The sequence below is a fragment of the Phaethon aethereus genome (assembly GCF_964289735.1).
Source record: "Phaethon aethereus genome assembly, chromosome: 11".
Taxonomy (NCBI): domain Eukaryota; kingdom Metazoa; phylum Chordata; class Aves; order Phaethontiformes; family Phaethontidae; genus Phaethon; species Phaethon aethereus.
The window spans coordinates 16,726,437-16,748,397 of record NC_138587.1 but is presented as its reverse complement, the minus strand read 5'-3'; the positions used below and the strand labels follow the sequence as shown (position 1 = coordinate 16,748,397).

The window sequence follows — 21,961 nt, the reverse complement described above, 5'->3', positions numbered from 1 at the left end:
CATTATATAGCTTTAAGTAACGTTTCTTTTCAGATTACTTTTACAAGAAGAGGCAAAAGCATATTCTCAAATTCAGAAGATGGAGGTCTGAAGCTCTTCCTTAAACATGCCTTCAAAATGGAGGTCTTTTGCCATGAGCTCTTCTTCTACATCTTCTAAGGCCCATTGATGATCAGTCAATTCTAAAGCTTCCCACTCCGTCTGTGTTAATAAACAGAGACAGAGAAAGGAAAGCAACATAGTGTTAAAGTAGTTAAGAACTACGCAAAGCAGTGCTTACCTTAAAGCTGCAACAAAGCCCAAGTTCTACTGAAAACATGGCAATCCTGTCAACTCTCTGAAATCAGTGTTTTACACTTAATTGGGTATTAAATAGTTGGCCAATACAAGTACATCACAGAAATTAGAAAAACTACATTATCTGCTTTTCAAAAACCCTCTAACCTTCTGGAATAGTCCATTTTTTCTAAAACAGCTGTCTCTCGGAACATGGCCAATTCTGTCCTGGGGGTCAAGTGCTTTGTGGTTAGTTAATTCTTTAGTTCAGAGACATTTGATAAAAACATTTACAGGCCAAAAATATTGCAACTGATCACAGACTTGATGTGCCTCATTAGACTGTTCTCCAACCAGCAAGCTCCCTGGAGCTGCAGTTTATTAATTCATTCAGACAGGTGTTCATAGCAGCGCAAGACTTAAGAACAGAATTTCATTCTAAATGTGAGAATGATCTCCCCCCACTACTCATTTTCCACCACCTACGAACACAAGTCTCTTCTCTTACTCCATCAAGTGTTGCTCACAGTAAATATTGTGGAATAAGCTGCATACAGCCTTCAAAATCACATCATGCAATGCCCAGAACACTTCTGCAATATGGGCTTTCTTCCTTTGTTCCTGCTGGGGACCGTGTAGCGGGTTTAGGTCCCTACAGGGCTGAACAGCAAAACCACTCTGGCTAGCTAGTACCAGAAAGGAAGCAGAGGGATGTGAGCCAGGAAAGTGCACAGTACTTGTTAGAACTGCACCTCAGTGCTGACAGTTTGTGACAGAATAGTCGCTGCTCCAACAGAGCTGCTGACTGCAGCCACCCTTTTCTCTTTGCTGAGCCTCTGGCTGGGTGATGTGGTTTGTTTTTTTTTTTTTTTTAATCGGGAAGGTTACCGAATACAAGAAGCTGCAGCAGCAGATCATCCTGACTTCCTAGGCAACAGGTTGTCTGTAGGTGTAAATCTGTACTATAGTACATAAAAACAGAAACCAGAACCTTCCCTTCATGCATAAACTAGTGTTGTGAAAGGTAGGGGCAGTCTCATAAGCAAGTGTCTATGGAGACTGATTAGGAGAACTTCAAGACACAGTCAAATCCTGACAGATTTTCAGTTCAGCTAACTTGCTTACTTGATTTTCTTACACAAGTTCCATCATGTGTGGGCTGGACTGGGGCTCAGCTGCACTATTATCACAACTTTTTGGGAGGCAGCTTCTGTTCTGGAACTAGATCTCAAGGGAAAGAAAAATTCTTCCTCTGCAAAAGCAGAAGATGGCACATGAATCCAGCTTTTGTGTCAGGAATGACTAACTAATCAGGTTTGCTTCAGGGTATTAGAGCTCTACCAGACCCAGGGCCACTTCCATGCCCTTCATCAGTTGTCAGCTCTAATTTTAGGAACAGGAATCCAGAGCACTTCCCTTGCTTGATGCAGGGAGAGACCAAGTTACATATAGCCTACAGTCCTCTAAGTTCACCGCAAAGAGGAGTGCAGGTGGCAATACTGTACCTTAAATGCTTTGTTAGTATCTGCTGGCATGGCCATTGCTGCCCCTGTCATTTGTTCTTGCATCACCCTAGACTGATCTGCAGCTACAAAAGAGAAATGAGAGGTTCATTTTTCTTTGTGTCATTTAAACGGCATTTCTTGGAGCATGGTGCGGCCAGGCTGGTTTGCAGCTATAAACCAGGAATTTGCACAAACACCCAGAATGCAATACTAACGTGCCAGAAAGCTCTCAAAGACATCTTGTTCCCACCCCCTATATCTTAGCTAAATTTACATAAAATATGCAGACAAACGGAGGAAAATACCATCTTCTATGTTCCTAACACCACCAGCCCCTGCACCTAGCATTAAGAAATCTTTGCAGCTTTCCTTAAAACTGATCCTTGCTAGAAATAAAAGCAAGCTTGAAAGCAAAATTTCTGCACACCAATTTGATGAGAAGGAAAGCATGGGTTAATTGCCATGGAAGTTTACAAGCAGCTAGCCAATGGCTGGTGCAGAAGACTTGGGTACTTGCTGCAGGTGGTGTCAAACTTGGTCACTGGAGATTAACCTCACAGAAGTGAGTGAGGGTTTTGACAGCTTTTTGGCTGGAAATTTAGAAATCCTTCCCCAGCCTCCCTCAGAAGTCATCCCATGGAAGGAGAAGCCACCTTTCACAGAATTGACAGTGCCTTACCATTATCTTGGCCCAGGATGAGAGTATAAATGCTTCTGAGTCCAAACACATTCAAGAAGTACCAGGAAGCAGAGCTCACCCTGATAAATGAGAACAAGCGTGGTTGATTTCAGTTCAAAGCTGGCTTGTGATATCATTTCAGGAGCACGCACAGACCATTCAAGGGTTAATAACACATTCAGAATTTTTCAAGTGAATATTCAATTTTGCTTGCTGAGTACACAGGCTTACCAGGATGCATCTAAAGTGAGCAGTTCAATTCCCTGCTGCAACATTGGTTTGAAACGCAGGGTCAGAGGAAACGGGACCTTTGCTGAAGGATTAAAAAAAAGCCAAGTTTTACAAAGTAACACTACATAGTTGCAAAACAAATGGCAAAGCGAGTAGGTTTCTCTTATTAAATCTAAGGTAGTCTGAATGCAATGCCTACAAAAACAAGTTAACATGTACTTTTGAAAAAGCTGTAGTTCTGAATTTATTTTAATATGAAAAGGCTTTTTGAAACTTAATCAGGTGCCAAACCATCACAGATATTGTTTCAGTGACTGCAAAGGGGAAGGTCTTTCCTTAAGGAAACAGTTACCACATAAACAGTAAGCAAAAAAACAGAACTGTGAATTTAAGGAAGTATTTTTGTTGTGTACACCCTGCATTACACAGTAACCAACTCCCTGGTCAGGTGCAGAGGACAACCCACCGTATCAACTTAAAGTCTAGGCAGTTTAATAAACTTAAGTATCATTTTCGCTGCTACAATTTTTCCTGAATACATGAGCCATTTTCTTCATGACCATGGGTGGTACTCTGAAAACAATTTTCCCTCTTTTGCTATGGGGCAAGCAAATCGATGGAGTTCACGGAGTGAACAGCAGCAGCACCATGAGCCAAATTCATGCTGGTTCCAATTGACTGCTTTCAGGTAGAGGAGCAAATCTCTGATGCAGCCCAGACCCTCGAGGTCATCATCAGAAACGCAGCCAGACCCAAGGGCTGTGTTATTCCAGACGCTTACTTGTGACAAATCCTGAAAATGTCATGTTGATCCAACCACCGATGAGGATCATAGGCAGAACATTGGTTACATTCCCTTTCATCATATCCGTCAACATGGTAGGATCTGAAATTCAAAGATTTGATGTAAAGTGGCAGTATATCACAATAAAGGGAAGCAGGACATTACTTCACCAACGTCAGCTATTTTAATTAAGAAACTGCACGAGAGAGAACAGTCCTATCCCACTATCTATCCCATATCTATTATTTCCACTGTTGTGAAATACTTTGGAAAACGAGATGAGCAGCCAGTGTGGCAGTGGCGGCTGCTGCTGCTGCCAAAGGGTCTTGTGTTCTCTGCTGTGTCTGACCCCAGCTGCTTTGTCTGCTAATTTGCTGTGGAGGTCTTTGGCCAAGTTAGTAAGTTACATTGGTTTAGAGAAGGTCCTGCAGGAGCTGGTGCAAAAAACTGATGGAGGAACACGCCTGAGACCGGTACTTCCCATTTCTGGCAGCACTGAGGTGGTCGTGGTCTCATGAGACGCTGCAGGCAGCTGCAGGTTGAACTTAAGCAAAATGAAGTGACCCAACACGTTGCCACCCAAGAGAGGGATGTCGCTCCCCCCTCCTCCCCAATACCCAGCTGCACAGTCCCACCCCCTCCCTCACATTCCACATTCACTGAGCTCTTTGCGAAGATGATGCACCTTGCTACCTTGGCAGAAAATCAGAGTTTTTCTGGCTGGCTATATTTACGGTACCTTAACATACCTGTCATTGGTGAGGGAGGCACTACCTTTCTTTTCGTTTTCTTAAAAAATCCATCCTCTGGGTTATTAAAAAAATATTTCCGAGTCAGGAAAGACTGAAAACAAAAAAAGCCAATGCCAACATCATAAGAAATTAAAGAACAGAAGTGTTATTTCTTGCTCAGATATGTGGGCATCTTATGAGCTCTTCCATAACACATCCTTCTTTCTTAGAGAGGTACTTCACTGCCTGTGTGCTCTAAAGTTCCTCACTTTTTGGTTCCCCTGGATCCACAGTACAAGCTCTCTGGCTTTCTAAAATTCTTAAAGTAATTGTAAGAATTCTCTGAAGAAGAATCCGCATTGATTAAAGAGCTTTTAGCGCTTTGTGCAAAGTTCTTGCTGGCTCAGTACTCATACCAGTACATCTGGCATTTTCATTACCCCGAGCTGACTTCTGGATTTTACAATATATGTATTTGTATATGGCGGCAGCAGCTGAGCCAATATGAGCAACTGGTTTTTAGTTCTGCAAACATTACAGCTGACATTGTACAACTCCCAAGCTTTTATAAAATCCCTGTGTGGTTTTTGGCGCATATTAAACAGTGGTCCTGTGTCCAGGTTTCCTATGCGTCTGCTACCGACCACACTTCTAGAAGTTCCTCTGGGCTGGGGGGGACCCAGCCGGGCTGCCTGACCCCATGGGGCACTTACGGAGAAACGCTCCTCTAACCGCGGCACTCCGCTAATACAGCCTCTCGCTTTGTGCTTGGTTGCGAGTCAGGGAAAGCATAAGGCCATTCGCGCACCTCCGTACCTGTTTCGGAACGTATTTCCCATTTTCCCGAAGGACTCTGCTCCGAATCAGGACTTGGCTGGAAGAGAGACACCGCGTGTTAGCGGCAGGGCCGCAGGCGGGAGCGGGCCCGCCGCTGCCCTCGCCGGAGGAAGGCAGACGTGAGGCGGCGGCGGCGGCGCCGCGGGGGGCCTGGGCCGAGGGGGGCCCGGCGGCGGCCCTGACCTGTCGGACACCTGCTCCTGCGTGAGCCTCTTGTCGCTCTGGAGGAGGATGGAGACGTAGTGCCGGATCATGCCCACGAAGAAGGTGATGAATACGATGGGCAGCACCACCCACAGCCGGATGTTGGAGTCCAGCAGCAGCTCGGGCTCGCTCATCGTGGCGGTATCGCTGCGGGACCCGGCTCCGGCAGCCACCGGGCCGCCCCAGGCCCCGGCTCTGCTTCCGCTTCCGGGCCCAGCCCTTCCGCCGCCGCCGGAAGGACGTCACCGCGCACCGGTGGCGGGAAGCTCGAGCGGTCGTTCCGTTGCGTCTGTGGCGGGGGGCGGCGGCTGCTGGCCCCCACAGCGAGCCTGCTCCGAGGTCAGCGCTCCCTCCGCACCCGGCCCCGGCGAGGCGGCGGAGCCCTGCAGGCGGCGGCCGCCGCACCGCTCGCGGCTCAGGTGAGCGGCCTCGGGCGGAGGAGCGAGCCCCGCCAAGGCGGGCCCGTCCGCCCAGGCCGTGCTGTCCGGAGTCGGTGTGCCTCGGGACGGCCTTTCTGAGCCAAGTTCGGGCAAAATCCGGCCGTTTTGTTATTAAGAGCATAAAACCGGCTTTAAAACGTGCCAGGACTGCTGAAACGCTAGCCTCTCCTGGCTAAGGACAGCGCTATAACCAAGCTAAGGGTGATGAAGCTTTTATGTATCCCACACTGCCTTATAAATGCTCAGGTTAAGTAAGCTGGCTGTCACAGACATTTCCAGGCGTTTGGAAGTAGATGTAATGAAGAGAGGACTGTCTGGGAGTGGGCACTGCTCTTTGCCCTCTCTGTCTGCACCTCGGGTCCAGAAGAGCTGCTAAAGGCTCATCACACTTTATTTATTTTTTTTTTAATCATTCCACTCTGATAGTTAATGTAACTAATTTTTAATAGCCTCTGCCAAATAGCTGAAATCTAGCATGAGATGATCAGGCATCTTTTTTAAATAATTTTTTAAGTTTTAAAGGTGAGCCAAGATTTAGTTTTTCTTTTTAATCACTGCCACCCACCAAAAGTGGACAAGTCAGATGGAGGTTTGTGTGACAGAGCTCTGCTTGCAGTTGTGCTGGGTTAGGAACATGAACGGGGTCGGCTAACATGGTTGGGCTCATGAATACTAAATTGCTAATCCAGCTTCGTCTGGGCGTGGGTAGAGGATCGCAAGTTTAGATCAGCGGCTGCAGTCTGAGACCTCTTAGTTACCCAGTTTAACTTGCTGTTTAATTTGCCTGGCATCTGAATGAAAAGCCAAGCCTTGTTTTATGAGGAACTGAATTTTAGAAGAAGTGATGTATTATACTATTTAAATATGACAAGCTCTAAAATCTCAACTTGTACAACAGAAAAATGTGGTGTGATACTGGTTAACCAGGCAATCTGCCTTTCTTTGAGCAATTTCAATTTCTTCACTATTCATTAATACACTGTAGAATGGCTTAAAAATATCTGAATTAAAGTAATGTGTCATTTGTTCACTTGTTTTTTCCCTGCATTTCTATAGGCAACAACAAAGGTTTTGTTACCATGGTTTCAAAAAGGAAATTGTCAAAAGATGGTGATGCTTCTGGAGAGAACTGCAGGACAGACTTGCCAAGTAGGTTCTTAGGTATAGTGGGGAAATGGGGATCCGTTGGTAGAGGCAACGGCTCCCCAGCAGGGAGGCCAAAATGACACTTTTGATAATGCTGGTTGTTAATGCCGCTGTTGATCTTTAAACACTTTTTTAAAACACAATAAAACAATGCTAAAAGCAGTGCCATATCTTTTCTCAGTCCCTCTCATACCTTTGATCAGCATTTACCATCTTGAGCTTTGCTGCCTTCAGTCTGCAGATTAATCACATTTTAATCAAATTTGATCAAAACTGATATCTATAAATCAAAACAAAATAACCTCTTTATGTAGCTGGAGGGAGTATGGTTATTTTTTGCTTTAGGAGATGGGTGGATACCTAAGAGACAGGTCTGGTGGGAGAACCTATATTAAATTTGTGCTTTTCAGGCCAGAGGAAAGTATGTGCTCTAGAGTCACTCATAATCTGTTAGTGGATATGTCTCCCATGGGAGTAAGCCACAAGTGTGAAGGTGTATCTTAACTGTCTTTGGTTATGGATCACTAAAAGGGGTGAGTAAGAAATGTTCCTTGCTGGTGCCATGCTGCAGCAGGGAAAACTGCTTTATAGGATCTGTGCATTGGCATCTGAGTTGGCTAATGACTGCTGTCAAGTAGCAGTACTCTTTGTTGGTCTGGTCCCGTGAATGTATTCCTGTGTTCCTCTCATTTCTTACTAGAAGGTTAATTTTGAATTAGTTATTTATATGAAGGATCCTTGCTATTTTTATGATCGAGTATATTTGATGTAGCATGTCTTGTTTTCTCAGAAACAAAGAAGTCACGGATTTCTGATAAGGAAAAGGCCTTTGTCCATGGTGGAGCGGAGAGTGAGGGAGTCTTTGAGGAGCTCCTTAGAATATCAGGAATTATACTGAAAGCTGGGGAGGGACAGAATGAAATAGGTATGGGTTTAACGCATGCTCTCTCTGCTTGTATCTGAAAAGCTGCAAAGATGACTAGCACGAAGTAAAGATGTGTTTCACCTGCAGAGCAAAAATGCTTGAGCCAGCTTGTTCCAAAGTTCAAGCAAATCTTCATCTGGCCTTTTATGTTCCAGTTTGCACAGTTCCTGCTGAATTCAGTGAATCACCTAAACTCATTATACCAGCTTTTTGAGTGTATACATGCTAAGTCAAAAGACTTCTGAAAGATTGTTGGAGGTATATGGAATAAGATTAGCCTGCATCTGTGATTACAGTATTGAGTTACAGAGGCAGGAGCTCTGAAACAGGAAAATGAATATGTCACGTTGCCTTTCAGCTCAGACAAGGCCTTCAGGAATTTGTGTATTAAGCCTTTTTAATGCTATTAGCTACTCTCAGCCCAGACTGGAGAAATTGCCAGTGGTGATACCACTCAGGCTTTTGCCAACTGGGTGTCTCAATAGAGCAAATACAGAGGTATTGGTGAATGGGCTTGAGAGCTTGTACTTAGTGTAGCTGTTGTTATGACGTTGTATGGAAAAAACATATCTGGTTCTTATTTTCTTTTTAAACTTCCTCCTTAGCTGTAGATCAAATGACTTTCCAGAAGAAGCTCTGCCTAGCCCTGGAGAAGCACCCTACTTACCCCGGCGTAAGTAACGGACTATGCTTGGGCAGGAGCCAGCTTTAAAACTGTTCGCTGTATAGCAAAAGGTGCAAATGCAGCTGCCTGTCCCTGCTAGTCCCATTGTCCTGGTTTTGGCTGGGATAGAGTTAATTTTCTTCCTAATGGCTGGTACAGTGCTGTGTTTTGGATTTAGTATGAGAATAATGTTGATAACACACTGATGTTTTCAGTTGTTGCTAAGTAGTTGTAGTGCTTATACGAAGTCAAGGACTTTTCAGCTCCCCCTTGCTCTGCCATCGGGGAGGTGCAGAAGAAGCTGGGAGGAGGCACAGCCAGGACACTGGCCCAGCCTGGCCAGAGGGATATTCCCCACCGTATAACCTCGTGCTCAGTATATAAAATTGGAGTTGGCCGAGGCGTGGGAATTACTGCTCAGGACAGGCTATCAGTCACCGGGTGGTGAGCAATTGTTGTATTGTGCATCACTTGTTTATGTATATTCCTTTTTTTTCCCCACCTCTTTCTTTGCTGTCCTATTAGACTATTTTTATCTCAGTCTGTAAGTTTTTTTTCTGATTGTCTTCCCCATTCTACCTGCGGAGGTGGGTGAGCAAGCAGCTGTGTGGTGCTTAGCTGCTGGCTGGGGCTAAACCACAACACCCATACATAAGTATGCAACACAGTAGCTTATCTTAGATTTCTGTGGTCCAGACTCTCTAATTCTGCCAATGTTGCTGTTCCAGCCTTTTGGTCCCGTTGTCCTTCTGCCATGTCTGTCTCTTCAGAAAAAGATGACCAGCCTGTGCCTTTGTTAAACCAGCCTTGGTGTGCATGCTCCCAGATTGGTTTTGCACAATTCCAAGCAAAAGTGCTGCACTTCCACCACCATGCCCTGTCAAAGTGATTAATTGGCATATTATTCAATAGACAAAGAATCTTAAGGCAGAAAAATCACTTGCTTAACTTTCTAGTGGAAGCTCTGTTTGGTTTTATGTAGCTGGGAGTTGGCAGCGTTAAAACTGCCACAATGTGGTGCTCCTCTCCAGTCAACAGGCCCAGTGTGAAAGTCCTGAGGCCAGTGATTTGAATCCTGCAAATGTTTTCTGGGTGCAGCTCTTGTCACATTAAATATTGCTGTCTCAGCTGAACAGGAAGAAAGGCAAAGCTCTTTTAAGTCAAAGTAGACTGTGAGACTGTTGCTTTAGTTATTTTGTAGAATAACCAATATTTCCTTTTGGAAATGGTTTAGACTAGAGTTCATTTATTATCCAGCATTCCTTTCATCACAATTTCTATCTGTCTACAGTTCCCTGGCTAGCTCTTCCCTGTTCTCATTATCTGCTCAGAAAGAGCATCCTAAGAGACAGCTGTTGATTGGGACATCTTTTCAGGAAGTGGGTAACTTCTTTCTGCTTTGCAGGTTGTGGAGCAATTTATCAGCGGATTGGAATCTCACATCAAGGACAGAAACCAGTTCAAGAACTGTCTCTTGCCATGCACTCCCATACGGACTGAGGGGTCAAGGTCAGAGAAAATGTATTTTGTCTTCCCCTTCAGTCAGAGCCTGTCTCTAGTTAAATGTCATGGAACATTGAGCAGAGTGGAGGGAAAGGCCATAGCTCCAGCTGATACATAAGAAGACTTGTTTCTTATGCAAAAGTGGCTAGTGTAATACATTGCTCTTTAACAGCAGTAAGTTTAAAGTGGTAAGTCACAGAATTTACTATCTGCCTGTGGCATGCGTTGGGCTCTATGGCATTTTATGGCAAGAACCAAATGCTGGGGAAAAAATATTTGACAAGACTGGTGAAAGTCAACTGTTTTTTGACAATTTTTCCAGGAGATACAGCTTAATCACAGAGACTTTTGCATTTCCAGCTCACACTAGTCTTGTAGAGAGAGCCAAAGTGCAATTTTAAATTTTTTTGTGTGTGTCTGCAGTTACCATATGTTACCATAAGTTGTTGTAAATGATTTAAAAAAACCCCAAAAAACAGTAATGGAAAGAGTTACAGCCTGTTCTCCTAACATGTTTTTATTACAATTGTGGTGGAATCTTTCATCTTGCAGGACTCTGGTACACTCGTATTGTGAAAGCCTTATTAAACTGCTTCTTGGAATTAAGATCTTACAGGTATGGGCACCTTAGTTTACTCTTTACAGTGGTTTTGATTTATTTAGGGATCCTTTTGCTTACATAAGTAGACAATAGAATTGGTTGTCAGGCAGACGAGGCTGCATCTGGAATAGTGTCCAATTTCTTGGATGCTCAGGGCCTGGAGCGCATGGCATACAATAAGAGACAGGGAACTGGGTTTGTTTAGTCTTAACAAGAGAAGATTAAGGGAGATTTTGTGGTCTTCAAATATCTAGTTGCATGGTGTAGAGGAAACAGAGCCAGACTCTTCTCAAAGGTGAACAAGGACAGGATGAGAGATGATGGCTCAGGTCAACCGTGGGGAAATTCTGATAACATTGGAGAATGTTTTCTAAGTGTTAGAACAGGTAGGCTAGAGAGGTGATGGAAACTCCATTATTGGAGGAATTTGAATCTTGGAAGTGTTTAAAAATGGGCAAGATGCTGAGCAACCTGCTGTCAAGAATGGGTTCTCTTAAGAACTTCATACAAGTTGCGTGAAGATGTATACGGAGTTGAAGACAACAGATGCCTCACCAAGGCATGGGAAACCTGAGAGCAGCTGTGGATTTAAATCCTCTTATAATTAAAACGTTTTAAAAGTTCTTGTCTTAAATACATATTTATAGTTGCATTTGGGCCAGGGTTAAAAGGGGGAAGATTTAGAGCTGCAAAAGGAATGGCAAAAGCATGTGGACATGTTTTCAAACTCATCTAAAGTTGATGCTTCAGGTTCCTGTGTGATGAAAAGCAACTCAGCTGGGTCTGAGAAAGAGAGCTTTGTTTGGCCTGGAAAAATTGTACATCCTGCCTGTCTGCTCTGATTCTGTTAGATTATGTGAATAGTTTATACCACTCTCAGCACTTATGCTTTTCAGTTTGCAGGCTGTATGCCTCCATTCTGGCATTAGGCAAGAGATTTCTTATACAGGAAATATTTTTATTGGTCCTTTTGAGTATTTTATTCTCTGTGCCTATTTCATCTTTTGTGAAAGATCAGTTTTGGTGGCAGTGCCACAGCACAAGCAGTAAATAATCATCCTAACACTGCCTTTTTGCCTTTCTTCTAGCCTGCTGTCATAACGCTGTTGTTGGAAAAGATCCCTGAATTCTTTTTTGACATGTGAGTATAGACTGTCTTCTCTCTGCCTTGAAATGAAATATCTTCCTTTGAACAATCACCAGCTGTTTGAGTTTAACTGTTACTTCAAATTTTCCTGAATGGATGTTTGCACTGATTTTTTTTTTTCCCTTCAGACATGTGTAAAATTATTTACGAGGTGCCATGACTTTAAACTTGTGGGTGCAAAAAGCAGAAGACAAATTTTTAGAAGCTGAAATACAGACATACCTCGTGATTCATTATGCATTTCTTAGTTACTGGCACAAGCTTGGGAAGTATTTCAGCAGAAGGACTACAGAGTGTCTCATTATTTCAAAAAAGATGAAAGTGGCTGGCAGAGTTTTAGGAGGATGCTAGATGCAAACAGACCTCCTTTTAAAAGTGCAGATTATGTTCAAACAAGGCAAATAGAAAAAGCATCTGTTAGGTTTTGAATGTAGAACATCATAGCAGAGTGAGAGATCTTGAAGGGCAACATAAGCAAGACTTGGACACTTAAGCTCTTTTTCCATTGCCGTGGGTGCTCACTACAGAGTTAGTGGAGCAGGTCAAGGGATAGAAAGAAGCTGAAGCTGTTCCTGATACAGTATTTGTTTCAGTGCTGAGTATCAAGCAGGATACAAATGCTGTACAGAGGTTGAGTCTGAGAAATTGTCTCAGACTGAAATCTTGTTAGACGAGAGTTTAACACAAACAGTCACAAGGACTGAATTGTTTTCACCCCAGAATTCTAGAGGATCTTGGATGTAAAAGTGATAAGCTGTTAATTGTGCTGTGAACCCTATAGAAAGTCTTAAAAATGGATGTTGTTACACTTGTCTCCTATGAAACTGTAAGAAGAGTGAAGTTTTTTTCTATGTATTAATGACTAGTTAAAAATGGGGGGAACAAAAAAGAAATAAATGGTCCGTTTTGCAGTAGGAGGATGATAGTCCTATGGAGATCTGTGTTGTTCAGCATGTTTGTCAATGAAAAAGGAAATGAAAAGTGAGGTGACAATTTCTGGTAACAATTTCCATGATAATCTAATCTAAAACTAATTGTGAAGAACAATAGAGTTTTTTCAGTGGACTTCCCACTGTTTTTTGTTTTGTTTAATTATGGACAAGAAACAACATTCATTATAGCTAGCCTTGTAGCCATACCTGTACTGACTGGCCAATTTCTCCTACATCTGATGTAAAAGCATAGACCTGTCAGACCTCTACAGGTTTACTGCCAGCCGATGCCTGGACAGAGGACATTCAGTTTATTGACTTTCTGTAGGAAGGGTAGGCAGAACTTGGTTTATCCATGTGATTTGGCAGCAGCCAATTTATTAATACATATGTGCTCACAGAGCAGTGTGACCAGAAGTTACAGGAGAGGGAGGGCATCTTAGTACAGCTGCACATGAGTCACAGAATCACAGAATCACTAAGGTTGGAAAGGACCTTCAAGATCATCAAGTCCAACCATTTATCCAGCGCCACCATGTTCCCTAAACCATGTCTTGAAGCGCCACATCCACACGTTTTTTGAACACTTCCAGAGGTGGCGACTCCACCACCTCCCTGGGCACCCTGTTCCAATGCCTGACTACCCTCGGTGAAGAAATTTTTCCTAATATCCAATCTAAACCTCCCCTGGCGCAACTTGAGGCCATTTCCTCTCGTCCTATCGCTGGTTACTTGGGAGAAGAGACCAGCGCCCTCATCGCCACAACTCCCTTTCAGGTAGTTGTAGAGAGCGATAAGGTCTCCCCTCAGCCTCCTCTTCTCCAGACTGAACAACCCCAGTTCCCTCAGCCGCTCCTCATAAGACTTGTGCTCCAGACCCCTCACCAGCTTCGTTGCCCTTCTCTGGACACGCTCCAGCACCTCAACGTCCTTCTTGTAGTGAGGGACCCAACACTGAACACAGGATTCAAGCTGCGGCCTCACCAGTGCTGAGTACAGGGGCACGATCACTTCGCTTCTCCTGCTGGACACACTGTTTTTGATACAGGTCAGGACACTATTGGCCGCCTTGGCCACCTGGGCACACTGCTGGCTTATATTCAGCCGGCTGTCAACCAGCACCCCCAGGTCCCTTTCCGCCGGGCTGCTCTCCAGCCACTCCTCCCCAAGCCTGTAGCGTTGCATGGGGTTGTTGTGGCCAAAGTGCAGGACCCTGCACTTGGCCTTATTAAACCTCATACAGTTGTCCTCAGCCCATCGATCCAGCCTGTCCAGATCCCTCTGCAGAGCCCTCCTACCCTCCAGCAGATCAACACTCCCACCCAACTTGGTGTCATCTGCAAACTTCCTGAGGGAGCACTAGATTCCCTCATCCAGATCATCTATAAAGATATTGAACAAAAATACCTTGTTTTCTTAAAAAAATCAGACTAAAAATAATCCTGATTCTATAAACACAGTGACAAACTCAGTGTTTTCATTGAGGAAAGGTATCTTATATGGGTGCTTCTTTTTAGTATCAGTTCCATGCTTAGCAGTAGCCAAAGCAGCAAACAGAATACTAAGGAAGGAATTGGGAACAAAGTGGAAAACATCATGTTGCTGTAAATGCATGGTACAATCACGTTTTGAATGTTGCATGCACTTCTGGTCAGGCTGTCACAAAAATATAGTAGCACAATTTCTATGTAAGTAGGGAAAAATATTCTAAATAAAATAGAATTCTTCCTGCCTTCAAAGGAGATGATTGGCAGAGAGACGACAGATATCTGTAAAAGCAAGAAAGATTACAAAAAGGTAACTGAGGAAAACTTAACTACTGTTTCTGACTGCAAGGCAGCAAACAAAAAGCAGAAGTACTTTTTCAGATGATGCATAATTACCTTGTCGAACTCAGTATTGCAGAATGTAGAGGTCAGAAATTACACACAGTTGTGTTTTTTTTTTGTTTTCTTTTTTTATAAGGCTTAGGGAAATTAATGGAGGATAAATGTACTGCTGAATAGCAGACATAATGGTCTGGATACCAGCTTCTGCCTTGGAGATTTGCTAAACTGCTTATTGTTGGAGGCTGAGTGGAAACACTGTGGAAAGATTGCTCTGTTAATGCCCTGTTACCCAAAACTTATCCAAAAGAATCTAATACTACAGTTTGGGACAGGAATACTGGGCTGAAAGGAGTCTTTCAGTGGCTAGTATAGCCACGCTTATGGTAGTACAGGAGATCTGAAGTAAAGTCATGTTGTACACTTTGATTTTTGTGCCATAACTTAGGATGTTGTTGGTAGTGTATTGAAACAGGCTAGCAGTATCCCTGCTTTGTGTGTATAGCAAGTAGGAAGTAGGGTTCTTCCTAGATGTCCCTAAGACCTTTAGGGGTGTTAATGATATTTTCATAATATGATTTTGATAGCCGGTTAATTTGAATTGCATCTTATAGTCCTGCTGACCAGCAGCAAAGCTTTTGAGTCTGTCTGTAGGTGTATCTAACCTGTGTTTCACTTTTTCCGCTGTTCTAGTGTGGGCACCTTTGGAACAAATTTTCCCTGGCTCATCGTCACTCAATTTAAATGGCTTGACAGACTTCTTGACAGCCAGGTGGGTACTGATGGTGCAATCACATGTATGTTTTTTTAATTTAACTTTGGAACGCCTCTCAGGTGGGATGAGGTTGATTATTATGCTAATGAGAACTGATGTTGTTTTCATACTTGCATGCTGAAGGAGAGATTTAATTCTTTCTGTTTTATTATGATCACCTTCAGTGACTTTTGAACATCCCCTGTTATTATTTTAATTCTTCCCTTGCTCTAAGTCTCCTTTTTCATAAATTTGTATCTGTATGTATGTATCCATATGGGTGACCCCATTTTAAAACTGTTGCTGGCAGGAAGTTACAGTCCTCTCCTGTTTATTTTTAACAAGAGATACTGGATACTTGCAAGCATCTGGGGATGAATTCTCTGCTCCTGCTTTGGTGGTTCTTTTACTTCTTTTCCTCAGTCAGTCAGTCTCTGTGGGTTGCCTTGTACTGGAGGGGTATTGCTAGAAAGTCCCAGAATGAACTGAATCAAGGAGTCATACTAAACACTGAACACTTACTGTTGTATTTCCCAGTTTCCTTTGCTCACAAGATGGTTATATGTAGCTGTAAAATACTGTTGTTCCATAAAAGTCTATGCTATGATTCACAACTCAACAGGTCAGTGAGTTAAGGAGCAGTTGGTATAACTCCAGACAAATGACTTACTGAGTGACCTTACATGCATAATATTGTTGCCATGCTAATGAACCTCTTGCTCACGGTGAGACTGGTGCATTTTACAAGCGTTCCTCTTGTCTGCAGGATCTCGTCAGGAAGTTAATGCAGATGGTTAGTGTCTCTCCGGTACCAATCCAGCATGATATTATCACCAGTTTACCTGAGATCCTGGAGGATTCCCAGCAAAGTGAGGTTGCCAGAGAGCTCAGGTACAGATGATTCTGTTGGGGTTTTTTTTGATTGATTGATTGTTTGTTTGTTTTTTGCACTTAGCAGAAGAGGACATCATGCATTAATGCAGGTGGCACCAGGACTGACTGAAGTTGTAGGGCAACGGTCTGTTTCAGTTAACAGTAACATTCAGGAAGAGCTAGCACTGGCTTAGGACATTTCATTTGTGCTGTTATGGTATTAAAGAGAGGTCTAAATGCTCCAAAAGTGTTTTTACCTAAAAACTTACTAAACCCCTGGCTACCTGGATACAGCACATGTAGAATCCAGTTAAGTACTCATTACTTTTCCTGGATCAGCCTGTGATCAGTCACTTGAATATTAAGATGGACAGCTTTTGATTTGGCTTGGATTCTGCTGCAGTAAGGGTCAACATTGTTTTTATTAATAAAAAAACCCTGCAACACAATAAATGTGTGCATGAAGCAGAACTTTCTGGCTATTTTATATGTTTCTCAAGCATATTTACTGACCCAAAGAACAGGGGGACCTAATGCCAATAGCTATCCTCCCAGAGAGCACTACCTTAAGCTAGCCCTTACATCTGTCTTTTTTAATAGTGTATTCATTTTACACAATAATTTTTTCAGTAGTGTTAGCCTATATTTAATTATACACATCGGTGTTTCAATTCTTCTCATTACACAAATCACATTTATGCTGGTGTTATCTTTTCAAAGCTGTGGTCATTATTTCAGCCTACACCTGTAAGTGGTGTATATTCCTTGTACCCTCTCAAAAGTAATTGTAGCTTTGTGTTTCCATTCTCAATTTACTGTCTCAGCTTCTAGATAAAAAAGCTCCACACAATTCCTTTTTTCATGGTAATCAAACTCCTCAGACTGCTGTTTTGTCTAGTTGGATTTTTTCAAAACTGAGAATCTAAACAATATCAGCAAGGCATATTTATTTCCATATTCTTAATGGTCTCTACCATTTCTGATGTGGAAAAGTACTCATTGCTTGTTGTAATGAATTAGGGAGCATGAATGGAATTACCAGGGAGCTGGAAATGACGTGTGTTTCAACTAACACAACTGAAGTAGAACTTCCTGCTGGAGAAAGTTTATTAGAAACTTAGATGGCAGACAAGAATGATTAGATGAATTTCGTGAAAGGAAAGTCCATGAGGCTGTTAAACACAGCTGCAGTCCCTTGGTCAAGAAGGTGCCAAATCACATCTTGCTGGAAGCCAGACCAGTTTATGTAGGTAGCATTTGTAAATACTTGTCCAATTCTTAGTCTGTTTGTTCCCTATTGACCAGCACTGGGAAAGGATGCTGAGTTAAAGGGATTATCTGGTTGGGCCCATTGTGCCTTTCATTACATGTATGCAATTCTGAAAGCGAATACTGTGACTTCGGGAGGAGGTCACACATGAGACAGATTCAATCCCTGGCTGTGGTGGCAATCTCAATTACACTTTGCTGATGGCCTGTCCATGGGACAGAAGTGTGTCTAGAAGGTATCAGGCCCAAGGTGTGTGTGTGATTAAATCACATACCAGCAATCTCAATATTTTTTTCCTATTTACAGTGAACCCTTCCAATTTTCAAGTTCTTGCTTGAGGCTTGTACCAGGTCTTTGTCCGTGCTCCCTGTTTTTACAAGATTTGAAAAAGGTAGATTCTTCGTATCTGCTTCTAATCAGCATCCACAAAATCACAATTCAGCATGTTCAGAGAGGAGTGATAATTCAGGGAACAAGTTTTCCGTAACGCCACTGACGTATGTTGTTGTCAGTTTCAGAGATTTTTTTGCAGTGACCACGAAACTACTGGAATCATGCAATTTACTGAAGATCCATTCATGGCTCTACTAAGAGGATCATTTGTTTTCTTGTTTTGTATATCAGCTGCTTACTAAAACAGGGCAGACGACTAACAATTCCAATCCTGGATGCCCTTTCTCGTCTGGATCTTGATGCAGGCCTTCTGGCTGAGGTAAGAGCTTTTACTGAGCAGCTGAGCAGAAGCCAGCCCCTGCTTAGCAACACAAGAGCAAGATCTGTTTGTCATTGAAAGCATTTTGCTAAACCTGACTCCTGTAGGCCTTCAGAAGTCCCAAGCTCACTGACATTGTAGAGGAGTCAGAGAAGCTAAAACTGTTTTTTGTGAATGTGCATGAGGGGTTCAGTGAGGAGCAAAGAGAAGTTTTCTGGCTGTTACAGTATGCATTCAAAAATTTCAAATACAACTGTTTTAGCAAATGGAAAAGCACTTTGTCCTGCTGCAGTAAATGTTTATTGCCCATCTTAAACCTGCATGTTGGCACTATTTCTTTTTTTGAGAAAAGTGACCAGACTAGACTGCTGTATTCTAAGTAAAGGCAGACTGGTGATTAAATAATTGCATGATCATAGTTTTTCTCTGCAGAATGCTGATAAAGGAGAAGAGGTGATATGCCTTGGGTCTACCGGACATGCTGAATTGTTGCACTTCTTGCAGTTAGGATTCTTATGAGTAGAATAAAATTGGTTCATTTGAGGGCATAAAATGCCATTTTACATAGTCCCCAAAGGCTAGTGCTGCATACCAGGCTGACACCTCTTCCATGCTTTTCCCTTTAGAAAGCCAGTTAAAAAATGATGGAGCTAAGCTCTTCTTGGCAGTGCCAAGTGAAAAGATATGGGGCAATGGCCACAAATTACAGCCTAGGAGGTTCAGGTCGGATATTTGTAAAAATGAGTTAGGGTCTTCAGCACTGACGTAAATTATCAAAGCGGTGGCAGGGGTTGGGGGTTTTCCTCCATCCTTGGATATCTTCAAGACTCAGTTAGCAAAGCCAAGGTCAGTCTGATCTAGTACTGGCAATATTTCTGCTCTGAGCAGGAGGCTGGACTATAAGCCTCCAAAGATTTCTTCCCCCTAACAGAACTATGTTTCTGTGAACCACAGTCTTACAGCTGATCCAGTACTGCTTTTTCCTCAGGTGCGGCAGTCTGCCATGGCCATTGTGCCTTCTGTAAAACTGGAAGATTTGCCTGTAGTAGTAAAATTCATCCTCCATAATGTCAAGGCAGCAGATGCAATAGAGGTACAGTATTTTCTCCATACTGAAGACCAGTAAGTTGTCTCATCCAGTGCATGTTTTAACAGAGCGCCGTTGCTTCACACACAGAGGTGTATGCTTTAATGTTTTCAAGTAAAATTTTTAATATCGCCAAGGATCAAAGCACATGTAGAAACTATTATCTGTCCTTTGACATGGATTTGGTTATGCTTTCAGGCATGAGAATTGAAACCTCCTTTCTGCTGGCTATTGCAGATTTTTCTTGTTTGTTCTTACAATTTTTTTTTTTGTGTACACATCTTAAATAACTGAAAGCAGTCAAATTGTCTTGAGTTAAATTCTTAGAGTGAATAAACTGTGGTTAGCTGACAAATTTAAGCCTTTGAATTTTATCTAAGAATTTTGCATTGTACAGACCTTTTAAGGGGTTTAAATTCCAGCAATATCCAACAGACATATTACCAAGGGCTGCACTTGGTAATTCTCTTCTTGCTTTCTCCACAGAGTTCTGTTCTAAATCATGTTTTGGAAACATCCCTACAAGGGTGGCTCTCCTGTTGGAGGACCATTTTCATTCTAAGATGTAAGCTGCTTCAGTTTTTGAAGTTGCTTTATCTAAGGAAACATACTCAGAATATTTTTAAAATGAACCAGATGTGTTTTTTTCAAGCCAGCCTTCTGAACTATTGATCATGCTTTTTTCATACTTGGAGAAAGCCTCACCTTAAGCCAGATGTGATCTGCCCAAATTTTTCAAGGAGACCATGTGAAAACAGCATGTGGATAATGTGCAACCCAGTCTGTGCTGATCCACTACAATTTGACAGAAGTTGCATTGCTAAATTCACATACCCCAGAATTCCTGTGGCTGTCCTATATCTTGCCCTGCTGCTAAGCAGGATAAAACTAGTTCACAGCAACATACAGCAGATGTAGGTGGGAATTTCATGGAGTAACTTGTAAGAAATCCTCTTCTGCTCTCTGCATGCATGTGCATGACAGTGAAGAGCAAAGTGTGGCTGGTTCACTTTCTAAGAATAAAAAAGAAGTTTGAGCGTGCTCAAATGCTTGTAAGTCTGTGGTTTTGATTTGTAATTTTAAGATTATTCTCTGAGATTGTGTTTTCTTTTCCTCAGCCTTTTCTTTCCTCATATGTCACAGTGATTTGTGCTGGGATTTGTGTTTTACAGGTGATTTCTGATCTTCGTAAGAGCTTGGATTTGTCATCATGTGTTCTTCCCCTGCAGATCCTAGGTTCCCAGAAGAAGCTTAAAAGCCAAGTCCAGGCCAGGTACTTGAGCTGATTTACATGATTCTCTAAGGGTAAGATGGGACAAGGGAACTTCGGCTTTTCTTTATCCGGTCTCTCTGGCCACACATGGTTACATATATGAGCTTAATTTATCCCAAGTAAGGGTGCTGACATCTTTATTCCTTCCTGCTTGGTGCTAATATAACACATTTGTCAATCGTTGTAGAGCTGGCTTCCCCTGCCAAGCAATGTAGTTCCTTTTGAGCCATCTGCATCCTTGTCTGCATGGGTATATGCAATTCCATTTAAAATAATGTAGCTGCTAGTTCACCTGTTTTAAGTTCCCTCCAGTAGGTCTTTGGTCGAGTCTGCAACCTCTGCTTCCACCCTTTTCTGAAACTTTCTTCTGAAATTCCCTGTCCTTGCCAGAGCATTTTACTTAAAGCAGCATTAGAGAATGGCTGCTTTAAGTAACTGCTGTGACTGCTAGGCTGCCTTGCTCCTTTTACGACAGTATTTACAATGGCTGAGTCTCCTCCTTTCTGATCATTTACAGTTCTTCCATGAGCCAAGTAACTACCAACCAAAATTGTGTGAAGCTACTTTTTGATGTGATCAAGTTAGCTGTGAGATTTCAGAAAGATGTCTCTGAAGCTTGGATTAAGGTAAAATGCTTCAGTCCTTGTTTCCTTATTTAATTGGACTCCTAGGTTGAGCCTGAGCCTTTCTTGTAATCAAATGTGATATCAAAAGACAAATGTTAGCCCTTCATTTTGCTGATACAGATTTCATTCTGTGTTCCAAAGTAGCAGGGCTTTTTCAGGAGTCTGCTTTCTTCCTCAGTTACTGATTTCACAGTGCTTGCAAGGTGGCCCCTGGGCTCCACTCTACAGACCCCAAATCTTCAAATGCAGGATAAACTTGGTCCTGCATGTATATGAGAGGGTTTTGGAAAAAATAATCTTAGGCTTTTTCCTGTCTACAAGAGAGCAAAAATATATAACCATATGTTGAGACTGAGCTGTGTGAAACTTTAAGGTGCTTGAAAATGTCCAGCAAGAAATCAATATTGGCTGATATTGGGCTAAATTTAATTTTAAATTGCATTTCAGTGTAAATGATGAGACTGTTTCTTGTTCTCAGCCTTTCATTGCTCAGTACCTTAGTTCTTTTTTCAAGCCTGATGGTATTTAAGAACGTCTTTGATCAAGCTGAATTTTCATGTTGGTTTTTTGAGTGCTTTCTGGATTCTCTGCTATTGGCAAGATCCAGTTTGCTGGCTTTGATAGCTGTCCTGTTGTAGAGGAGAGAAATCTGTGAGCAGTATTTCTTTTGGTGTCTGCCTTATTTGATTTGGTTTTGGAATATATTATCATACTCTAGCATAACAGCTTTCTTGTTTTTTTGCTCTTAGGCTATTGAGAACAGCATGTCTGTATCTGACCATAAGGTAATACTTCTGACTCTGCACTTGCCCCTGGGAGTGTCCTCTTCTGCTGGTGTTTTCAAGGGCTTTCTTTGTGGCTGTAGATGAAGGACTTTTTCCAGTGGGAGCAGAAACTGTCAGTGATGTTGCATGGGTGGTTCTTTTGGTATTTGA

The 21,961-nt window shown here is 42.5% G+C and overlaps 2 protein-coding genes across 2 annotated transcripts in view; one reads left to right on the top strand and one right to left on the bottom strand.

Annotated features, from left to right (window-relative positions):
- On the bottom strand, positions 1–5,457 carry EMC3 (ER membrane protein complex subunit 3). Its single transcript, XM_082004744.1, has 8 exons — positions 5,227–5,457; positions 5,023–5,080; positions 4,225–4,318; positions 3,473–3,577; positions 2,692–2,773; positions 2,461–2,540; positions 1,782–1,864; positions 1–201 (listed from the first exon to the last, which is right to left on the bottom strand). Exons 1-8 carry the CDS (start codon positions 5,379–5,381, stop codon positions 73–75), a joined length of 786 nt encoding a protein of 261 aa, XP_081860870.1. The 5' UTR covers positions 5,382–5,457; the 3' UTR covers positions 1–72.
- A 1,309-nt stretch (positions 5,458–6,766) lies between these two features.
- The window catches only part of FANCD2 (FA complementation group D2), a gene marked incomplete at both ends in the record, with an annotated part of 50,558 nt that continues 35,363 nt past the window's right edge, over positions 6,767–21,961 (top strand). Inside the window, 13 exons of the mRNA XM_082004605.1 lie at positions 6,767–6,836; positions 7,624–7,758; positions 8,364–8,431; positions 9,828–9,931; positions 10,478–10,541; positions 11,615–11,667; positions 15,125–15,203; positions 15,952–16,076; positions 17,953–18,040; positions 19,029–19,133; positions 20,300–20,400; positions 20,918–21,026; positions 21,776–21,811. Coding sequence (XP_081860731.1) covers positions 6,767–6,836; positions 7,624–7,758; positions 8,364–8,431; positions 9,828–9,931; positions 10,478–10,541; positions 11,615–11,667; positions 15,125–15,203; positions 15,952–16,076; positions 17,953–18,040; positions 19,029–19,133; positions 20,300–20,400; positions 20,918–21,026; positions 21,776–21,811 — 1,137 coding nt within the window. The remainder of the gene's footprint in view (positions 6,837–7,623; positions 7,759–8,363; positions 8,432–9,827; positions 9,932–10,477; positions 10,542–11,614; positions 11,668–15,124; positions 15,204–15,951; positions 16,077–17,952; positions 18,041–19,028; positions 19,134–20,299; positions 20,401–20,917; positions 21,027–21,775; positions 21,812–21,961) is intronic.

Coding starts and splice junctions, on each gene's coding strand:
- EMC3 (XM_082004744.1), bottom strand. CDS start 5,381: ATGAGCGAGCCCGAGCTGCTGCTGGACTCCAACATCCGGCTGTGGGTG. Junction 5,081..5,226: donor CAGGAGCAGGTGTCCGACAG/GTCAGGGCCGCC, acceptor TCTCTCTTCCAG/CCAAGTCCTGATTCGGAGCA. Junction 4,319..5,022: donor GGAAATACGTTCCGAAACAG/GTACGGAGGTGC, acceptor TTTTGTTTTCAG/TCTTTCCTGACTCGGAAATA.